At 36.8% G+C, this 21,837-nt stretch overlaps 2 protein-coding genes across 2 annotated transcripts; both read right to left on the bottom strand.

Moving 5' to 3' along the window:
* Positions 1 to 2,062: 2,062 nt before the first annotated feature.
* Positions 2,063 to 6,726, bottom strand: LOC137200879 (C-reactive protein-like). The gene is made up of 4 exons (XM_067615577.1): positions 6,718 to 6,726; positions 6,496 to 6,562; positions 3,789 to 3,996; positions 2,063 to 2,692 (listed from the first exon to the last, which is right to left on the bottom strand). The coding sequence occupies exons 2-4, from the start codon at positions 6,545 to 6,547 to the stop codon at positions 2,275 to 2,277; spliced, it is 678 nt and encodes a 225-aa protein (XP_067471678.1). The 5' UTR covers positions 6,548 to 6,562; positions 6,718 to 6,726; the 3' UTR covers positions 2,063 to 2,274.
* A 7,633-nt stretch (positions 6,727 to 14,359) lies between these two features.
* Positions 14,360 to 19,952, bottom strand: LOC137200880 (C-reactive protein-like). The gene is made up of 4 exons (XM_067615578.1): positions 19,945 to 19,952; positions 19,733 to 19,799; positions 16,585 to 16,792; positions 14,360 to 15,509 (listed from the first exon to the last, which is right to left on the bottom strand). The coding sequence occupies exons 2-4, from the start codon at positions 19,782 to 19,784 to the stop codon at positions 15,092 to 15,094; spliced, it is 678 nt and encodes a 225-aa protein (XP_067471679.1). The 5' UTR covers positions 19,785 to 19,799; positions 19,945 to 19,952; the 3' UTR covers positions 14,360 to 15,091.
* Positions 19,953 to 21,837: the final 1,885 nt, after the last annotated feature.

The following is a 21,837-nucleotide window of genomic DNA, read 5'->3' on the forward strand; positions in this document are numbered from 1 at the left end:
CAGCAGCCTTCAGTGGTGCCATCCTGGCCACCACTTTACCTCCAGTGTGCCCTCTTGCATCTGCCCGACCCTCCCCTGTACCACCTACGCTCAGGCAGCAGATTCTCACCAATAATTACGTCGACCTCGCCTAACTTATTCACCCATCTTCAACCAATCCTCATGTCCCCATTCGGTCCCTTGGAACTTAAACAACCACTTCTGGCTCGCTTCAAAGACCATACGGTGGCTGAATTCACTTTCTCATTCTCATTGTATTGAGACGTCATCTGATCTGCTTTCCCTGACCAAAGGTCCGAGCTCGACGACTACCTGTCGTTGATCCTTGAACTGGCCTTGCAGTTCGGCAGCAATGGCTTTTATTCATACATTGTGCTTTTCACCTCTCTAGCTGCCAGACGCCTGCAACAGTTCAACTAGGGCACGTACTGGAGATCATTGGATCCTGAGCTATACTGCCGAGTCTTAGCAGCTCACTCATCGCTCAATTACAACCCTTCCCATCCCTCCACGGCATGCACTCTCCCTGCTCCTCTGCCTCGCACCTCGGCTGCAGAAAAGCAAAGCCCCGCGGTTTTCTGTGGCTTACCCCCGGCAGCTCCTCCTCTGTCCATCACCCCCAAACCAGCCATTACCCAGCCATTCACCCTTGGCTCCACATTGATGAACTACAACATTAAAATGCTCTTACATCTATTTGTTAGTGATTAAAAACAAACAATATAATATACTGTAATAATTTAACACTCTAAAAGAGGCCAGTCGGCATAATGAGTACTTTTACTTTTGATACTTGCAGTACATTTTGCTGATAATACTTCTGTACTTTTACTTAAATAACATTTTGAATTCAGGACTTTTACTTGTAATGGAGCAGTTCTAGGCTGCAGTTTTTCTACTTTTACTGAAGTAAAGGCTCTGAATACTTCTTCCACCACTGAAGATTACCCAGAAGAGCAGGCAACAGAAATTGTGGTTATGTCATAAATTGACTTTTATTCAGTTTTAAGCCACATTTTTATGATAAACTTTTTAGATCTTGGCCATTTTTAACTATGTCGTTTAACCAGATGAAGGATTTTATTCATCAGACATCTAGATCTTTATCAGAGAAACAAGCTGAGCAAATGTTAGCAGCACCTTGGGTAGCAGCCTTTCCCGGACGTCCTCTGTCTGCTGAACAGCATCAGAGAAACACAGATTTTTTACGTGAAACTGCTTTATTCAATATTTTTTCCTGTTTTAATCACTGGGTCATTTTGATTGAGGGACCCCTAGCGGCAGAAATAACATATTGTGTGTTTAACCAACTGGTCCTGTTCTTAGCTATTCACACTAGCTTCCTGTGTCTCAAAGAACTGATTGGAAATACTACTGTTGGTATAAAGCTCAGAATAGAACCATCCTGACCTCTGTATCACTGAAATACCTCAAAATTGATAAATCTGGATGTAACATCTGATTGTCTTGTTGCAAGCTCTATTATAAGTTTGAAAAGTACAGTAGTTTTCCTTTTTAACTGTTTGTGGCAGACTTGAACTGTAACAACGACCACCTCTACATCAACTCTAAGAAGCTCAATTCGAATTATGTTTTACATATATATTGTCCAGACCCTTCAGTCAATATTTACATGCTTTGCCTTTGTCTGGTGAAAAAAACACCAAACATCACATGCCTGGAGCTAAGTGCTGATGTCTTTTTTTTGTTTGTTTTTCTTTTATTCCATCAGGAGTCACAGAAGGACTTCTTCCCCAGTGACTCAGATGAGCAAACGGAGCAACTTTAAGAAAAACCTCTTTCAATGTTCATTTGGGCATTTGACTGTTGTTTTAAGACAGCCTTGAAAGATTGTGAACCTGTCCTTTAATGTCATATCATCAATTAGAAAAATCTGAGCCAAAAATGATTTGATATATGCAATACATGCAAACATGGAATAACTACTCTGGTTTTGTATATGTTAGGTGAGTACTGATGCAGTCTTAGTTTGACATTATCATGAAATATATTCCACCATAACAGCCATTGAATGCATAAGTTTTTATTTGATTGAAAAAGAATTACAGTGAGACCCCATATTTGTGGTAAGAAATGATCATTAATGACACCGACATGAGTGCACAGACTTTCATTTTGATCGACAAATCATCTTCTGATTATATTTCATACAGGTTTAATGTGTCTACATTGACTTCCAGAGCTTTATATGGCCTTACTTTACATTATGACACTGCCTATATTATTCCAGCATGTCATATGTGACCATTATAGCTACAGTTCACGATTAAGAACCTTTGCCCCCCCATGAATTTTAAGCGGTGTAGCTTCCCAGTCAAAAACGTTTCCTCTTGGTACTCTCTTCCCAGAGGACATGCGTTGGATGGTGCTGTCTGGGAGGACAGAGTCCCACATATTAACATCACTGATCTCCCCGACAAAACTCTGTTTGGCATCAAAAGAACCCTCATAACTGTCCAGATCTTGTCCGAGGATAACCCTGCCTCCAGACTGCACTCTGTGACCCTTCTTGTAGATTTTAGTCAGGCTTTTCCTCCCATCCAGGAAGAGGGCAGCAGCACCTGAACTGGAATCCCAGGTGATGCAAAGGTGGGTCTCAAGCGCACCAAGCTGAGGGACTTGGAAGTGAACAGCTTCTGAACCTGCCGATGTTCTCAGGTACAGGGCCAATCTAAACACACACACATATACATTTCATTTGTCAGCGGTCTAACATTACAAAATTAAAATATGTCAGCAAAAAAAAGAGCTTGGTACATGTGAGTCAGTCCCTAAAGGAAATTGTGATTTTGTGATCACAATAATTAACACAAATTGAAGAAATCTCTGCAACATTTGCGAGAGCTTGCAATTTTGCTAAATTACTAGAACTTTTCCGCATGAAATTTCCAAATGAACAGACCGCTTGTGATTTGGAGGATTTGTCGCATTTGGTGTGGTGGTAACTTGCATGTTCAGGTGAAAGATGGACAAATCTCACCTGCCAACAAAACTGATGCCATAGACCAAGCAAAACAATTCCCAAATGTTCCCAAAGAGTTTTGCATTCAATTGGTCAGAAGAACAAAAGTTGACAGGTTGTTCAGACAGGAAAGCTGGACCTAATCTACCTAAAACATAGAAATGGGCCCTTTAAATTAAACTATATTTTTATGTTAATGGATTTATTTCAATGGCATTATTGACTGATCTTATTTGTTGCTAATGTTGAGGTGAAAGTTAATTTAATAAAGGCTTATAAATGAAAGTCAGGTATAGTATTTTATTCAGGATCTCATGTTCAGAAAATAAATCTAAAAATTAGCACTGAAATAAAGTTGTTTCTGTGATATGCAGTATGCTTCTCATCTAAGGAAGTGATTACATATGACTCCTCATTGGTAAAAAAATAAAATCAAGTTACTTTCCTTTGCTTGCAATTTTTCCAAATTTCTGCAATTTTAACACAAAAACACATAAAACAGTGCAAACTGTATCAGAATTTTTGAGAAAAAACACTGCAAAATTGAGCATTTTTGGCTGCTATAATCACAAAAATACTGAAATCCTGGAGGGATTTAACACATATTTCTTACAGATTTCATCAGTTTAGTAAAAGTGGTGAAATTTAGGAGAATGTAATGACAAAATATCTCTCATCTTGGATCTTTAGTATCTTAAAGCCAAAATATTCTGTTTTGTTGGCCTTTAAAGTGTTGTGTCAATGTGTCAGATATTTAGAATTCAGTCAGAGCTTTAATCTTAAGTGTGGAGCACAAAGTGTTTACCTGCCGTCCAGTTCACGCCACACATTCAGCTCATCAGCGTCTGGAGTCCGATATGCAAAGAGAGTGACCTCACGGTGCCCACTGAGCTCTGTGGCGACACGCATGCACAGAGTAAATGCCGCCAAGTTCAGAGATTTCAGAGGGCTCAACTCAACATAATCGGTATTTGTCTCTGTGGGGAATACCACGGTCTTAATGGCATCACTCACTGAAAGACAAGAAACAGAGATTTTATTAGGAAAATGTACAAAGAACAGAGTTCCAATGAGCTTTCAACAACAATGAAAAAAATCTAATCGGAAAACGCTTATATATATGAGAGACAGAAATTTATTAGGGACCGAGTCCAAAAGGCAGCTTAGGGCGAGGACGCTATTGTTTTTCGTGTGTTTGTTTGTTTGTTTGTTTGTTTCTTTCTTTATTATTACACCTCTTAAACCCTAAATTTGACCTCCTAAATATGCTCAAAAACTCACCAAATTTGGCACACACAGCAGGTCTGGTGAAACATTTGATAAAATGTAAAATATAACCCCTTAAGTTCCAAAATGCACTCTCTAGCACCACCTATGCAATTAAAATGGCCGCCACGGCCTGTAGGAATGTCGTAGAGAGATCAAAACCAAAACTCAATTATTCGTCTAATCAAGACCTACAAATCATATGCTGACACCCCTGACCTAAATCCAACAGGAAGTCCGCAATTAGCCTTTCAAAATAAGACTTTGCCCCAATTTTGGCCCCCGAACAAACGCTATCTCCTCCTAGGGCGTTAATCGTATTGGCTTCTAACTTTAACAGGTGACTTATGACACTGTGCTGAAAATAGTTGTTAAAACTTTGTAATAACTCGAACGGTTTGGATTTTACAAGCCCTGAAAGTTGCAGTGCCACATCACACCTTACAATGTAAAACAATGGGGAGGCAATCTATGGGCATGAACTTTGTGTCAAACAGAGGCTTCTGACATCTAAACTATAAGTCTGACCACTTTCAAACCTGTATCAATGGATTCCCCACAAAATTTCCTACTAAGAAATGATTTTTAATGTAAGATTTGGCCAAAGTCATGGGATTTATGAGGAGATTTCACAAGAAGCGTACTCTAAAATCCTCCTCTCCAACTGCTCCTGGTGATGTCACTCCCTCAGTGCTGTGAAACATTCCGCAATACACACTCATTATAAAATCACAGGAGGAGCAAGAAAAGACTTTCAAACTCACACTCTAATATCTCAAAAATAATAAAAGATAGAAAAAACATGTAAATTCAAGATTTGTAGGTAAAAGTCTCATGACTCATTGAAAGTTCAAATGTAGTCTGTATCTAAAACTATGTGGAAGCAGTAAATGTTCAAAAAGGTGTGGGTTCGCTCACACTCTCCATTCAAATATATGAGTATTTTTCTGTGTCCAGCTGCAGTTACTTACTTATATCCCTCATTTTTAAAAAGAGAAATGATCTGATCCCGACGGGCCAGAGTGCGAGGTCCCCACCCATGTGAGTGGCACCGGAAATATATTGCTTGAAATTAAAAGATTCAGTAATATTAAGGAATTCAGTGGCTACACAATTAGTGGAATCATTGATGTGCACGTTACATCACCAACTAATAACACTTTGTCCAGCTTAATAATACAAGTCAGAAAGTCAGTAAAAACTGACCTGCTGGACCAGGAGGTCGATAAATTAAAATACAATAAAATGGCTACAGCCGACCAACTTAAGTCAGTTGTAATTCAAAAGTAGTAAAGGCTTCTGTGAAAACCAATTGATTATATTTAGTTTTCCAATCCAAACACTGATGTGACAAACACTAAACTCTCCTCTGATTTTACTTCCTTATTAAACTGGTTCCAGGAACATCATTTAACTGTAAATGAGTACTTTTGCAATCTAAATCATAAAATTTTCATAATTAAACAGTGCTTAATGGTATTCATTTGTAATATCAACTATGTTATCACATTCTCCCTTCTTCACTTTGTTCTATATTGCCAGGACATTACTCCATACATATTTTTAAAAACACAATAATCAGTTGCGTTATTATCATAATTGCTCCCTGCAGACATACATGTTTACCTGCTTTTATTTCCTCCTTCCTCTGTCTACATATTATTTTATCTCAGTGTGTTTCATATGTTCATGCCATATTGTATAATTACAAGGAGCATGAAGACTTGTTATGCATTTTACACTTTAATTTAACTAACAAATTACAAAGTCATTTTCAGGGACATAGTGGCATTTAAATGCACCTAAATTCAGTTTTAGGCAACTAAAATTCATTTTTTATGTTTAATTTGTTTTGGAAATTAACTTATTGTTTTGTCTATAGGATGACAGAAAATAGAAAAAAAGTCTATTATAAGTTCTCAGAGTGCGTAGTGATGTCCTGTTCCATCCAACTAAAAGTCCAAAATCCAATGCTACTTAGTTCACCATCATAAGAGACAAAGGAAACTAGTTACTATTAACATTTCAGAAGCTGCAACCAGATCATTTTTGCTTGAAAAATGACTTAAACGGTTCATCAACTATTAAAATAGTTAAATTTAAAAATTTTCTGTAAATCAAATTATCGTTTAGTTTCAGTCATTCAGTTCATTGACTTTTAAATTCGCAAACAAACCATTACATTTATACTTTTCATGTATGTACAGATATGCACCTTAAGACACAAAAGAAAAGTAGACAAATACCTGCCAACATCGTGGAGATGGCAACGAGAAAAAGAACGCCTGAAAATTTCATTTTGTCCAAGTAAACCTGCAGAAAATGAGAGAATTTACTTAAGTCATTGCACATATGTTCATGCGTCTTGTAATTCTGGGTTAAATGCTGCATTTGACCACTGTCAGTAGTTTTGATATGTAGGAAAGAATACATAAAGATATAAAAGTAGAATGAAGCTGTATACATACTGTGCCGCTGTGAGGACCCTGCTACAGAAAATCTGAACGGAGGGTTTTTATAGCCCGACTTCCCAAACTCCTCCCCTTCACAAAATACTGACAACAGGGTCTCTTTACTATTCCTTGTTTGTTTTATGTAATTGCTTGATATAAAATGCATGTCACTATTTAGACAAGATTTGATCTTATCAGTGTTAAGAGGGCAAACAAACTGGATTAAAAGCAAATATGAACAGGGCTTCTCTATAACCCTTCTGTTCACAGGCAGATGGTTGCGATTCTTGTTGATAGGAAACATAAGAGGGCACAAAAGGCCGGAGCCCACTGCTTAATTTGTAGCCTTTTAAAGGGCAAATCTGGTGATTTTCTATATTTTTCCTGTTGTCAACAAATCCAATGAGAAGACCAAAACCAAAACTGAATTGATCCTGCTAAAAAATAATGTCTATGTATCAAAAGCCTGATACATTTTCTTTTCTTCTTCTTATAATAAATAAAACCTTGAAATATTTCCAATATTCAGAATGAACACTGAACTATTGCTTGAGTTCTGCCAGTAAGATAACTGCTAAACCAGTTACATGCATTTGTGTCAAACAGGTGCCAAACAATGTTAGTTTACTTTGAGATATTGTACTAATAAACAAAGTGGATTTTTCATTTGGGATCTGGTGAACAACATATCATTAGTCAAAGTTTAAGTTTATTCAGGGCCTTTTGAATTGCCAAAAAATCTGCCTGTAAGTTAGACAAAACTTTGTCAACAGTAAATGCTTTAGACAAATCAATGAACAGGGCAATACAACACTCCTTCTTATCCAGAGAACAGATTACATTATTGACCACCTTGCATGCTGCTGTCAATGTGCTATGTTCAGACTGATGGGGGTTTAAAATGCAGTGCTCATCTTCAACTGAGGTAAGTGTAGATAGATTTTGATTTTCAAACGGGTGCCCAGAAGAAATAAAATGAATATTAAAAATATCACAGATTTCCAAAATCCAAAATTGTTTTCCAAAATGTTCCTGGATTACCACTACAACTACTACAAGATCTGCAAATCTGTAGAGGACTCTTGAGCCTTGTGCTTTTGCCCATGCTACATCCCTTAATCTTAACATCTCTGAGATTTCAGGTGTAAACCAAGGATTCAATCTATTTCTTACCCTGTATTTCTTAAAGGGAGCATGTTTATTTGCCAAGGAGTTAAAAGCATCTGTGAAATGGCTTTATCATGAGGGAAAGCCTGCTCAGCAAAATGTTTAAGGTCTTTCTTTATAATGATATGTGATGGAATATTTTTCGTCTGGAATCTCTAATGCAGAAAACTGGACAATGATCACTTAAGTCTGGTGCAAACACACCACTGGCTGTGAATTTATGTGGTTTGTTTGTTAGGATTATAAATTTAATTCAATACAATGATTTTTTAGCCCCTCAGAAGAAGAATGTAAACAATCAAGGTTAAGGTCATAGATGGGCAAAACTTCAGAAGCCTCATACTCAGGTAATAGATTTACTAATTTATCTAAGGTACTTTGATGAACAGACGGGGGGCAATAGGCCCCGATTAGCACCATTTTATTAAAAGCTAGGAATTTAAAGCTAGGAATTCAAATTCTTTTGGCAGAGACACAGAGTGCAACACAGACGCAGCAAAAGAGTTTCTCATAAAAATAACAACTCCTTCCCGCCCTGTAGTTCAGTCCACCCTATATGTATTGTAACCGTCAAGTGCAATGACATCATTCTTAATTTTATCAGACAACAGGTTTCTGTTGGAAGTAAAATATCTGGATTGGTTTGTTGGACCCAAATTCTAATGGGGTCCAGTTTTGGTACCAACCTTCTCACATTCATGTGGATTAATCCAAGACTTCTGCAGTTAAGGAAGTCAAGAAGAGTATCAACTAAAACTTGATTAGTAGTGTCATTTATCAAGCCAGGCCCTTGGTCATAAAACAAATACAAGGGAATTAGCTTTAGATTGCCAATATATATACCATTATGACCATGCCAGCCAGGTCAGCAGATAAGATATGCTTAGGAATACAAAGTCAGTTCAACATTTGTTGATAAAAGGTGTGAGCCTTCCTGGGAAGGATGGAGGCCATCTGGTTTACAAGCAACAAAGCTTATTTAAGAAGGCAGCAAAATTGTCAAGGGGGCCAGATGTCATACCTGTGAGCAGTGCAGGAAGTGTCTGGTTCTCTTAGCTGTTAAAAGATGACATGTGATTTCTAAAACCTTTCATGAATATATGTCAATAACACTCCAATAACTTGAGTTACAATATTTTTGCTTCACTTCTGCTGTCAAAGCTACATTAAACACATTAAGAAAAACAGGAGTATTCATTGTATAAAACATCATTCAACAGAATCTTAAAATGTTCTAGGGTTAAAACATGTTCTAACTTAAGGGTGTCCCGAAGCTTATTCCCCCTATGAGGAGCATAGTAGGTGGATGCAATCTTTCCCAGCTCTGTATTCATATAAGAGACATTCAAGGTAAGTAAGTTAGTAAAACTTTATTTATGTAGCGCTTTTTAAAACACACAGTTACAAAGTGGTTCACAAACACACACACACACAGAGTGTAATTTAAAATATAAAATATAACACAGCACAGAGAGAAACAGATCAAACTGTTGGAATTGTTTGTTGGACCCAGATTCTAATGGAGTCCAGTTTTGGTACCAAGCTTCCCAAATTCCTGTGGATTAATCCAAGACCTCTGCAGTTTAGGAAGTCAAGAAGAGTATCAACTAAAACTTGATTAGTAGTGTCATTTCTAAAGCCAGGCCCATGGTAATAAAACAAGTACAAGAGAATTAGCTTCAGATTGCCAATATTTACACCACTTTGACCATGCCAACCATGCCAGCCAGGTCAGCATATAAGATAGGCTTTACAGGAATGCAAAGTCAGTTCAATGTTTGTTGATAAAAGGTGTGAGCCTTCCTGGGAAGGATGGAAGCCATCTGATTTACAAGCTGCGGCTTATTTAAGAAGGCAGCAAAATTGTCAACAAAGGGGGCCAGATGTCATACCTGTGAGCAGTGCAGGAAGTTTCACTTGATGGGACACTTTGAAGAAACATCAGCACACTCACACTGTGTAGAGAGTGCACTTGAACTGTCTGGTTCTCTTAGCTGTTAAAACATGACACGTGATTTCTAAAACTTGTCATGAAAATAAGTCAATAACACTCCAATAACTTGAGTAATGATATTTTTGCTTTACTCCTGCTGTCAAAGCTACATCAGCAAATACACCACAGTTACACACACACACTCAAGTACAAAACTCACTGAGGAGCAAGACACCACCACTGGCAGGGTTGAAGGTTTGATTCCCAAACTAAAAACCATTTCAAGGTTCAATTTTATTGTCATTATACAATACAGGATGGCACAATGAAATGCAGCTGTAGCATACTCCTCACTACACACACAGAAAATGTATGAGCAAATAATATTAAATATAAAATTATAACATTAAAATTCAAACAAAGTATGTTAACATTAGCACTAAAAGAAGTAGTTAAATAAATGAAAAACTATAACCATACACACAAACACACACAGTTTTTTTGTTTTTTTTTCTTTACAATATTTGCAAAATCAATGTAATTTGCAACTCATAGTGCAAAAAAACTTACTTGAGTTAGTAGATGGAGTGAGTGTAGTGCAAAGACAATGGTATGGTAATATGCATAAATGTGCATAATGTGCATCTTTACTAAAAGCTGCAACTTCTGCTCTGTGTAAAGGAGCTGTGATCAATCCCACAGAGAAGTACTGTGGAATATTCTGGCATATAGTAGACTGTAGGCAGCGATCGTGTGCCAGAATCGTTATTATAGATTAATTGAATACATTCCTTACATTAATGGGGGAGAAAAGAAAAAAAAAAAACAACAAAGTTCTGATATACAAATCTGTTTTCAGTTTTTGGACTTTTTCTCTAATCTTTGATTCTTGCTGAAATATTGGATCATTTGAACATTTATTGAAATGAAAGCATGTGAGAAGTTTAGAGGGAAAAATCACTATTTGGTGGAGCTGTTAACAACTCATAGACATGTGAAATGTGACCCCGACTACACACTGCTTTTTGTAAGATGTCAAAAGCCAAAAAGGTTGGAAACCACAATGTGTTGTATTTTAAAAGCTTGTTATATTATCCATTGTGTCAAATCTTTATCTCAAAGTAACTAAAGCTGTCAAAGAAATGTAGTGGAGTAGAAAGTACAATATATCCCTCTGAAATGTAGTGGAGTGGAAGTATAAAGTAGCATCACATGGAAATACTCAAGGAAAGTACAAGTAGCTCAAAACTGTACTTAAGTAATAAGAGTTGGAAATTAGCAATAGCTGTAAACTCTCTGTGCAGTACATCAGTTTCATGCTCTGTATCAGAACTATGTTAAATTGCGTCGTCCCTATCAAATAAAATAAAAAGAAGAAGAAGTACAGTAGTTGAGTAAATGTACTTATTATGTGTTATTTTCTACCGCTGTATGTGACTCACTGTCCTGGTTGTCCAGACATGTTATATTCATTCAGAAACCAGTCAACTGATGATGCATTACTTATGGTCTAAATATATATTGTGACCAAAATATCCCATTGAGAAAACACTCTTAAAAACAGAACATTTCCAATCCTCCAAACAGCATTTACCGATTAATTCTTAATTTTTTACATTAGTTCCCCTTCTTCTTCTCACCATTGTTTTTCAAACACACAGGGGATGGCGACAGAGAGCCCAGTGTAGATTACCACTGATGAGAATAACAAAGAATAGTGCAACATTGATTGACAATATTTTTATAAATGTAAGGGAAGATACAAAGTGGACTACTAGTGAACGATGAAAATGATCATTTGCCTGTTTTAACAGTATTAAAAATGAACAATAAGTTAAAACTAAGAACAAATAGGCAGACTAACAACTTGCTTAAAATAAAATCACCAGAGGCAGTTATGGCTCTTAAAGCAGAACTTTTAAATCATGATTGGCAAGAAGTTTATGTAGATACTAATGAATCATATGATGCATTTTTAGATACATTCTTGAAACTTTATGACTGACATTGTCCATTGAAAGAGTATAGCCTAGACAAAATCCTAAAAAGAGGGGAAAACCATGGTTATCAAATGGTTTGGAAAAAGCTTGTAAAAAGAAAAATAGGATCTACATGGAATTTATCAAGCAATGAACAAAGGAAAAGAAGGACAAGTACAAAAAGCATAAAAACAGACTGACATCCATTATGTCTATCTATTATGTAAACTTAACTTTCTTGTAAATCTGTAAACACTACTTGACCATGTAGATGGTCCAGGTATCATCGGATAATTTGTAATTCATTTGTAATTCAAAAACGGTAAATCTGTTATTTGTTTCAAAACAAAAAACAAAAAAACGTTTTTGGTGTCAGAGTCAAATAACGAAAAAACAACTCAAACCCGGCCCATTTTTGGTTTTTGCCGATTCGTTTTATCGTTATTCCTTTTTGGACTGAATATTGAGCAGGTCTGCGGACATCAAGCCAATTCATTTTTGCGTTTGAAACCAAAAACGAAAAACTAAATCACGTGATCTATTCCTTTTTAGTTTCCCAATGAAAATCTAGAAAACCAAATTCAAAAGACCGTGCAATTTTGGCTTAGAAATCAAGTATTTTTGTCAGTTTTGTACGATAGCGGAAGTGGCTACATTAGCTCAGAGAAAACCTGCAGCGTCTCATTTGTGTTCATGTTCAGCAACAGCGAAAAGCCAGTCTGTCTCATGGCATTCGTGAATAAGTCATGAAATTTAATCTATTAATTTATTTTTATATGTATTCGTGTACATGGAAACGATATTTTCTGTGACACTCTGCACGACTTTCAAACTAATGTATTTCAGTTGGAAGTAGTTTCGCGCCTGCAGCAGTTTTTCTCATTTGTTTTCTTCTCATTTTCTCATTTTTAACTATAACCGCTACATCACTCAACATTTACTCACAAGATATTTTCCTCGTTTTTATTTCCTTATTTTAATTTTACCAGTCCGGTGGGCGGACCGAAGAGGATAAATATGAGTATTTTCCTCACTGTCGATTTTAATATCTTTCACGTTTCCGAGAGGTTATGGCCATCCGTTTTAATTATTTCACCTTCGACCCTGAGAAATCAAGTATTTTTGTCAGTTTTGTACGATAGCGGAAGCGGCTACATTAGCCTACCCATGATCCTCAGCGACCGTTGCTATGGTGAAGATGCCAGCGACAGCCTTAACATATAGTCAGTATAACATTGTGTAGTACTGCAGATTATGGTTATGATTGGGATCAACGTACTTTACTGTACATTGAACTGTAAAGAAAATAATGTGTGCTATGGACAAAGAAACAAAGTGTATGAAGTATATGAAGGTGACAAGAATAAATTAAACATAAATAATTAATAAATAACTACATTATGTAGCAGCAGAGGTTGAATAAAATGCACAATCTAAAGTCCAGTTTGATGAAAATTACGAAAGTGAAAGTGTAGGGCTTAAATGAGGCCCCCCATCGTCATCCCGTTTACACACACGCAAGGCTGTCACTGGCATCTTCACCATAGTAACGGTCGCTGAGGATCATGAGTAGGCTAATGTAGTCGCTTCCGCTATCGTACAAAACTGACAAAAATACTTGATTTCTAAACAAAAATTGCACGGTCTTTTGAATTTGGTTTTGTGGGTTTTCATTGGGAAACAAAAAAGGAATAGATCACATGATTTTGTTTTTTTGTTTTTGGTTTAGAATGAAAAAAGGAAAAAAACATGTGACTTCCGTTTTTGGTTTCATGTCCGCAGACCTGTTTGATATTCAATCCAAAAAGGAATAACGATAAAACAAATCGTCAAAAACCAAAAATGGGCCGGGTTTGATTGGTTTTTCGTTATTTGATTCTGACACCAAAAACGTTTTTTTGTTTTTTGTTTTGAAACAAACAACAGATTTACGTTTTTTGGTTTTTGAATTACAAATGAATTACAAATTATCCGATGATACCTGGACCGTGAATCTACTAATCCATTATTCACAGGGTCCTTCACGTTAATATTTTAGATATTATATCACTCACACTGTTGGCTAAAAATGACTAGACCGATGTTGTATGTTTTGTTGAGTTGTGTACGTACATTATCCCAAATGTTTCCAACCTCTTTCATGCGCAGAGAAACATGTAATTTTATCAGGGTAACGTTTTGGTCGCCTGCCAATGGTGTCATACCCCCTCTACCAAAGAGTATACACACATAAGATGCATGTTTTGGCGTTGTGGTTTTCCTCTACAATGGTGTTTTCCTCTACCAAAGAATATACACCCACAAAATAACACATCAGCGTTGTGGTTGTCAACCAGAAACTGTCATAAATTGACTTTTATTCAGTTTTAAGCCACATTTTTATGATAAACCTTTTAGATCTTGGCCATTTTTAACTATATCTTTTAACCAGATGAAGGATTTTATTCATCAGAAATCTAGATCTTAAGTTATCAGAGAAACAAGCTGAGCAAATGTTAGCAGCACCTTGGGTAGCAGCCTTTCCCGGACGTCCTCTGTCTGCTGAACAGACTTAAACTGTAACAACGACCACCTCTACATCAACTCCAAGAAGCTCAATTCAAATTATGTTTTACATTTATATTGTCCAGACCCTTCAGTCAATATTTACATGCTTTGCCTTTGTCTGGTGATAAAAACACCAAATATCACATGCCTGGAGCTAAGTGCTGATGTCTTTTTTTGTTTGTTTTTCTTTTATTCCATCAGGAGTCACAAGATCCCAGTCAGAGGACAGAAGGACTTCTTCCCCAGTGACTCAGATGAGCAAACGGAGCAACTTTCAAGAAAAACCTCTTTCAATGTTCATTTGGGCATTTGACTGTTGTTTTAAGACAGCCTTGAAAGATTGTGAACCTGTCCTTTAATGTCATATCATCAATTAGAAAAATCTGAGCCAAAAATGATTTGGTGTATGCAATACATGCAAACATGGAATAACTACTCTGGTTTTGTATATGTTAAGTGAGTACTGATGCAGTCTTAGTTTGACATTATCATGAAATATATTCCACCATAACAGCCATTGAATGCATAAGTTTTTATTTGATTGAAAAAGAATTACAGAGAGACCCCATATTTGTGGTAAGAAATGATCATTAATGACACTGACACGAGTGCACAGACTTTCATTTTGATCAACAAATCATCTTCTGATTATATTTCATGCAGGTTTAATGTGTCTACATTGACTTCCAGAGCTTGATATGGCCTTACTTTACATTATGACGCTGCCTATATTATTCCAGCATGTCATATGTGACCATTATAGCTACAGTTCACGATTAAGGACCTTTGCCCCCCCATGAATTTCAAGCCGTGTAGCTTCCCAGTCAAAAACATTTCCTCTTGGTACTCTCTTCCCAGAGGACATGTCTTGGATGGTGCTGTCTGGGAGGACAGAGTCCCACATATTAACATCACTGATCTCCCCGACAAAACTCTGTTTGGCATCAAAAGAACCCCTATAACTGTCCAGATCTTGTCCGAGGATAACCCTGCCTCCAGACTGCACTCTGTGACCCTTCTTGTAGATTTTAGTCAGGCTTTTCCTCCCGTCCAGGAAGAGGGCAGTAGCACCTGAACCGGAATCCCAGGTGACACAAAGGTGGGTCTCAAGCGCACCAAGCTGAGGGACTTGGAAGCGAACAGCTTCTGAACCTGCCGATGTTCTCAGGTACAGGGCCAATCTAAACACACACACATATACATTTCATTTGTCAGCGGTCTAACATTACAAAATTAAAATATGTCAGCAAAAAAAAGAGCTTGGTACATGTGAGTCAGTCCCCCAAGGAAATTGTGCTTTTGTGATCACAATAATTAACGCAAATTCAAGAAATCTTGCAATTTTACTAAATTACTGCAACTTTTCCGCATGAAATTTCCAAATGAACAGACCACTTGTGATTTGGAGGATTTGTCGCATTTGGTGTGGTGGTAACTTGCAAGTTCTGGTGGAAGATGGACAAATCTCACCTGCCAACAAAACTGATGCCATAGACCAAGCAAAACAATTCCCAAATGTTCCCAAAGAGTTTTGCATTCAATTGGTCAGAAGAAAAAAAGTTGACAGGTTGTTCAGACAGGAAAGATGGACTTAATCTACCTAAAACATAGAAATGGGCCCTTTAAATTAAACTATATTTTTATGTTAATGGATTTATTTCAATGGCATTATTGACTGATCTTATTTGTTGCTAATGTTGAGGTGAAAGTTAATTTAATAAAGGCTTATAAATGAAAGTCAGGTACAGTATTTTATTCAGGATCTCATGTTCAGAAATTAAATTTAAAAATCAGCACTGAAATAAAGTTGTTTCTGTGATATGCAGTATGCTTCTCATCTAAGGAAGTGATTACATATGACTCCTCATTGGTAAAAAATAAAATCAAGTTACTTTCCTTTCTTGCAATTTTTCCAAATTTCTGCAATTTTAACACAAAAAGACACATAAAACAGTGCAAACTGTATCAGAATTTTGAGAAAAAACACTGCAAAATTGAGCATTTTTGGCTGCTATAATCACAAAAATACTGAAATCCTGGAGGGATTTAACACATATTTCTTACAGATTTCATCAGTTTAATAAAAGTGGTGAAATTTAGGAGAATATAATGACAAAATATCTCTCATCTTGGATCTTTAGTATCTTAAAGCCAAAATATTCTGTTTTGTTGGCCTTTAAAGTGTTGTGTCAATGTGTCAAATATTTGGAATTCAGTCAGAGCTTTAATCTTAAGTGTGGAGCACAAAGTGTCTACCTGCCGTCCAGTTCACGCCACACATTCAGCTCATCAGCGTTTGTTGTCCGATATGCAAAGAGAATGACCTCACGGTGCCCACTGAGCTCTGTGGCGACACGCATGCACAGAGTGAATGCCGCCAAGTTCAGAGATTTCAGAGGGTTCAACTCAACATAATCGGTACATGTCTTTGTGGGGAATACCACGGTCTTAATGGCATCACTCACTGTAAGACAAGAAACAGAGATTTTATTAGGAAATTGTACAAAGAACAGAGTTCCAATGAGCTTTCAACAACAATGAAAAAAATCTAATTGGAAAACGCTTTTAAATATGAAAGACAGAAATTTATTAGGGGCCGAAAGGCGGCTTAGGGCGAGGACCCTAATGTTTTTCGTATATTTGTTTGTTTGTTTGTTTATTTGTTTCTTTCTTTCTTTCTTTATTATTATGCCTCTTAAACACTAAAATTGACCTCCTAAATATGCTCAAAAACTCACCAAATTTGGCACACACAGCAGGTCTGGTGAAACATTTGATAAAATGTAAAATATAACCCCTTAAGTTCCAAAATGTGCTCTCTAGCACCACCTATGCAATTAAAATGGCCGGCACGGCCCGTAGGAATGTCGTGGAGAGATCAAACCAAAACTCAATTATTCGTGTCGTATACCTACAAATCATATGCTGACACCCCTGACCTAAATCCAACAGGAAGTCTGCAATTAGCCTTTCAAAATAAGACTTTGCCCCAACTTTGGCCCCCGAACAAACATTATGTCCTCCTAGGGCGTTAATCGTATCGGCTTCAAAGTTTAATAGGTGACTTATGACACTGTGCTGAAAATAGTTGTTAAAACTTTGTAATAACTCGAACGGTTTGGATTTTACAAGCCCTGAAAGTTGCAGTGCCACATCACCCTTACAATGTAAAACAATGGGGAGGCAATCTATGGGCATGAACTTTGTGTCAAACAGAGGCTTCTGACATCTAAACTATAAGTCTGACCACTTTCAAACCTGTATCAATGGATTCCCCATGAAATTTCCAACTATAAAATGATTTTTAATGTAAGATTTGGCCAAAGTCATGGGATTTATGAGGAGATTTCACAAGAAGCGTACTCTAAAATCCTCCTCTCCAACTGCTCCTGGTGATGTCACTCCCTCAGTGCTGTGAAACATTCCGCAATACACACTCATTATAAAATCACAGGAGGAGCAAGAAAAGACTTTCAAACTCACACTCTAATATCTCAAAAATAATAAAAGATAGAAAAAACATGTAAATTCAAGATTTGTAGGTAAAAGTCTCATGACTCATTGAAAGTTCAAATGTAGTCTGTATCTAAAACTATGTGGAAGCAGTAAATGTTCAAAAAGGTGTGGGTTCGCTCACACTCTCCATTCAAATATATGAGTATTTTTCTGTGTCCAGCTGCAGTTACTTATTGTCTCTACACACCTGACAGTACACATGTCAATCAAACTTTCAAAATAAGCGCACACCACACTTGTAAGAAATATCCCTCATTTTTAAAAAGTGAAATGATCTGATCCCGACAGGCCAGAGTGCGAGGTCCCCACCCATGTGAGTGGCACTGGAAATATGTTGCTTGAAATTAAAAGATTCAATAATATTAAGGAATTCAGTGGCTACACAATTAGTGGAATCATTGATGTGCACATTAAATCAGCAACTAATACACTTTGTCCAGCTTAATAATACAAGTCAGAAAGTCAGTAAACTCAGATAAAAACTGACCTGCTGGACCAGGAGGTCGATAAATTAAGATACAATAAAATGGCTACAGCCGACCAACTTAAGTCAGTTGTAATTCAAAAGTAGTAAAGGCTTCTGTGAAAACCAATTGATTATATTTAGTTTTCCAATCCAAACACTGATGTGACAACTGAACTGAACTGTAAATGTAAAAAAAAAGAAGAATTGATGTATGTATTTCCCTTGTCTATGTCTCGTCCCATAGTTCTGGCCAACCAGAGCCTTACTAAGAATTTTAAATACCTTGGTGTTTATCTCAACACCCACCACACATTTGAAGAGCAAATTCAGGGACTAATAAATGAATTGAATAAGAAAATATATCTATACAGTCAGATCAGGCCATATCTTACACTTTGTTTTTAATACGTATCTTCATGCCGTTATAATTACAAAAATGTCCAACTGTCTCCCAATTTGGTCTCTTACCACCTCAGAACATATTGACCCAATATCTAAACTCTACAATAGAGCTCATGAAATTCATCTTTGAGTTTCTCCTTGGACACATCATTGTATAGTACTTTTGCAATCTAAATCATAAAATTTTCATAATTATACAGTACTTAGTGCTATTAATTTGTAATATCAATTATGTTATCACCTTCTCCCTTCTTCACTTTGTTCTATATTGCCAGGACATTACTCCATAAATATTTTTAGAAAATACAATAATCAGTTGCGTTATTACCATAATTGCTGAAGGGAAATCTGTTGCTCGCTCCCTGCAGACATACATGTTATGTATCCACAGATTTACCTGCTTTTATTTCCTCCTTCCTCTGTCTACATATTATTTTATCTCAGTGTGTTTCATATGTTCATGCCATATTGTATAATTACAAGGAGCATGAAGACTTGTTATGCATTTTACACTTTAATTTAACTAACAAATTACAAAGTCATTTTCAGGGACGTAGTGGCATTTAAATGCACCTAAATTCAGTTTAAGGCATGCAACTAAAATTCATTTTTCATGTTTAATTTGTTTTGTAAATTAACTTATTGTTTTGTCTATAGGATGACAGAAAATAGAAAAAAAAGTCTATTATAAGTTCTCAGAGTGCGTAGTGATGTCCTGTTCCATCCAACTAAAAGTCCAAAATCCAATGCTACTTAGTTCACCATCATAAGAGACAAAGGAAACTAGTAACTATTAACATTTCAGAAGCTGCAACCAGATCATTTTTGCTTAAAAAATGACTTAAATGATTAATCAACTATTAAAATAGTTGCTGATTAATTTTCTGTAAATCAAATTATCGTTTAGTTTCAGTCATTCAGTTCATTGACTTTTAAATTCGCAAACAAACCATTACATTTATACTTTCCATGTATGTACAGATATGCACATTAAGACACAAAAGAGAAGTAGACAAATACCTGCCAACATCGTGGAGATGGCAACGAGAAAAAGAACGCCTGAAAATTTCATTTTGTCCAAGTAAACCTGCAGAAAATGAGAGCGTCATTGCACATATGTTCATGCATCTTGTAATTCTGAGTTAAATGCAGCGTTTGACCACTGTCAGTAGTTTGTTATGTACAGAAATAATACATAAAGATATAAAAGTAGAATGAAGCTGTATACATACTGTGCCGCTGTGAGGACCCTGCTACAGAAAATCTGAACGGAGGGTTTTTATAGCCTGACCACCCAAACTCCTCCTCATTACAAAATACTGGTAACAGCATCATTTGTCTATTCCTTGTTTGTGTTGTGGAATTTCTTGAGAATTACTTGCATGTTTGATTGCATTGACTGTTTAGTTTTGATCTCATCCGTGTTAAGAGGGCAGTCAAACTGAACTAAGCAAATATGAACAGGACTTCTCTAGAACTCTTCCGTCCACATGCAGCTGATTGTTATTCTTATTGATAGCAAACACTGCTGCCCACTGCTTAATTTGCAGCCTTTTAAAGGGCAAATCAATGATTTTCCATATTTTTCCTGTTGTCTACAAATCCAATGAGATCTTCTTATTATAATAAATAAAACCTTAAAATATTTCCAAAATCCAGAATGAAAGTTGAAACTTTAAACTGCCAACATGAACAAGAAGTCACTCAGAAAAAAATGAAATGTGAACATTTACAAACCAAACGCCAGATTGCTAATACTGACAGCAGCTGGTCATAGTGGAAGTAGGGGTAGCCACAGCGACCCCTGAAATCTCATTGGCCACCACTGTGGCCTCCCCAGACCTGACAGGTCATTGGTCAAGTTCATTAATACAATAAGGCGGGACAAATGCTGGTCAATCAGTGATGACAGCTGATCAGCTGATATAGGGCCAGTTTGCCATTTCCAGCTACTATAGTATTGGTTGGACTGAACCCATGAGAGCTGACCTCTGGTCTGTGGATTTAAGACCATGAGTCAGAAAAAAGCAGGTCTCGAAATCAAAAGCACATGCTGGCTGCCAGGACTCAGGACTCCGTTCACAGTGACTGCAAGCTGAGCTAACGCCACGATGATATAAATAACACACTGACGACTGTTTTAAATATGTTTTGCACAGGTAAGTATAATGGGACTGTTATGGTGACAAAATACAGTAAACTGTTGTGGATATTGTGTCATACATTGTAGCTCGGCTCAGTGCGTAGATTGCGTGCGTAGCGAGTGTGTGATCAAGAGAAAGGGCCTGTGTGTGAAAGTGAGGCTGGCAACCGGAACAGAGAGTATGAAATTAGTAGTATAGCTGGGAACATAGCAGTGCAGTGTGTGTACAGTTTAGAATATTTGTCAGTAAATAAATGCTACAACTGCTCAAGAGCCAAGTCAAGTTCCTGTGTCTTGTTTGCCATCTGCTGATTAAAGTGAAGGGGGTTAGCCCCAAAGTTAGCAACAACCTCGGCTCTATAGCAGAACACAAAGTGTCCCCTGTGCGTCCGACTACGGTCTGGACACTGAAGCAGGAAAGATTATCAATGTGTTTGGACTCACATAAAATGTGAATTTGAATGTACATGTTGGGCTGAGAAGTGTGTGCTGGAAGTATTAGTGATTCATGCTAGCAATTAGCATTAGTGATTGGAATGTTTAATTCACAGTTTATTTCTTAACGGATAGCATTAATGACCATTTTGACAACAATAAGTCCCATGAAATGTTTAGTTTATTTGCAACCACCACAGTAGTTTGTTCAGTTTTGGTTAACTGCATTTTACTGTGTAATGTAGATGATGTTATTTGTGTTCAGGGTGTGTACTGTAAGAGGGAGATCATTGCTAGGATGCAGGTATTATAGAGCCTGTGAAATGTTTAGTTTATGTAAACCCAACAGTAGTTTGTTCAGTTTTGGTTAAGCGCATTTTTCTGTGTAATGTAGATGATGTTATTTCTGTTCAGGGTGTGTACTGTAAGAGGGAGATCATTGCTAGGATACAGGTATTATAGAGCCTGTGAAATGTTTAGTTTATGTAAACCCAACAGTAGTTTGTTCTGTTTTGGTTGAGCGCATTTTTCTGTGTAATGTAGATAT

This window comes from Thunnus thynnus, chromosome 17, assembly GCF_963924715.1.
Source record: "Thunnus thynnus chromosome 17, fThuThy2.1, whole genome shotgun sequence".
NCBI lineage: Eukaryota > Metazoa > Chordata > Actinopteri > Scombriformes > Scombridae > Thunnus > Thunnus thynnus.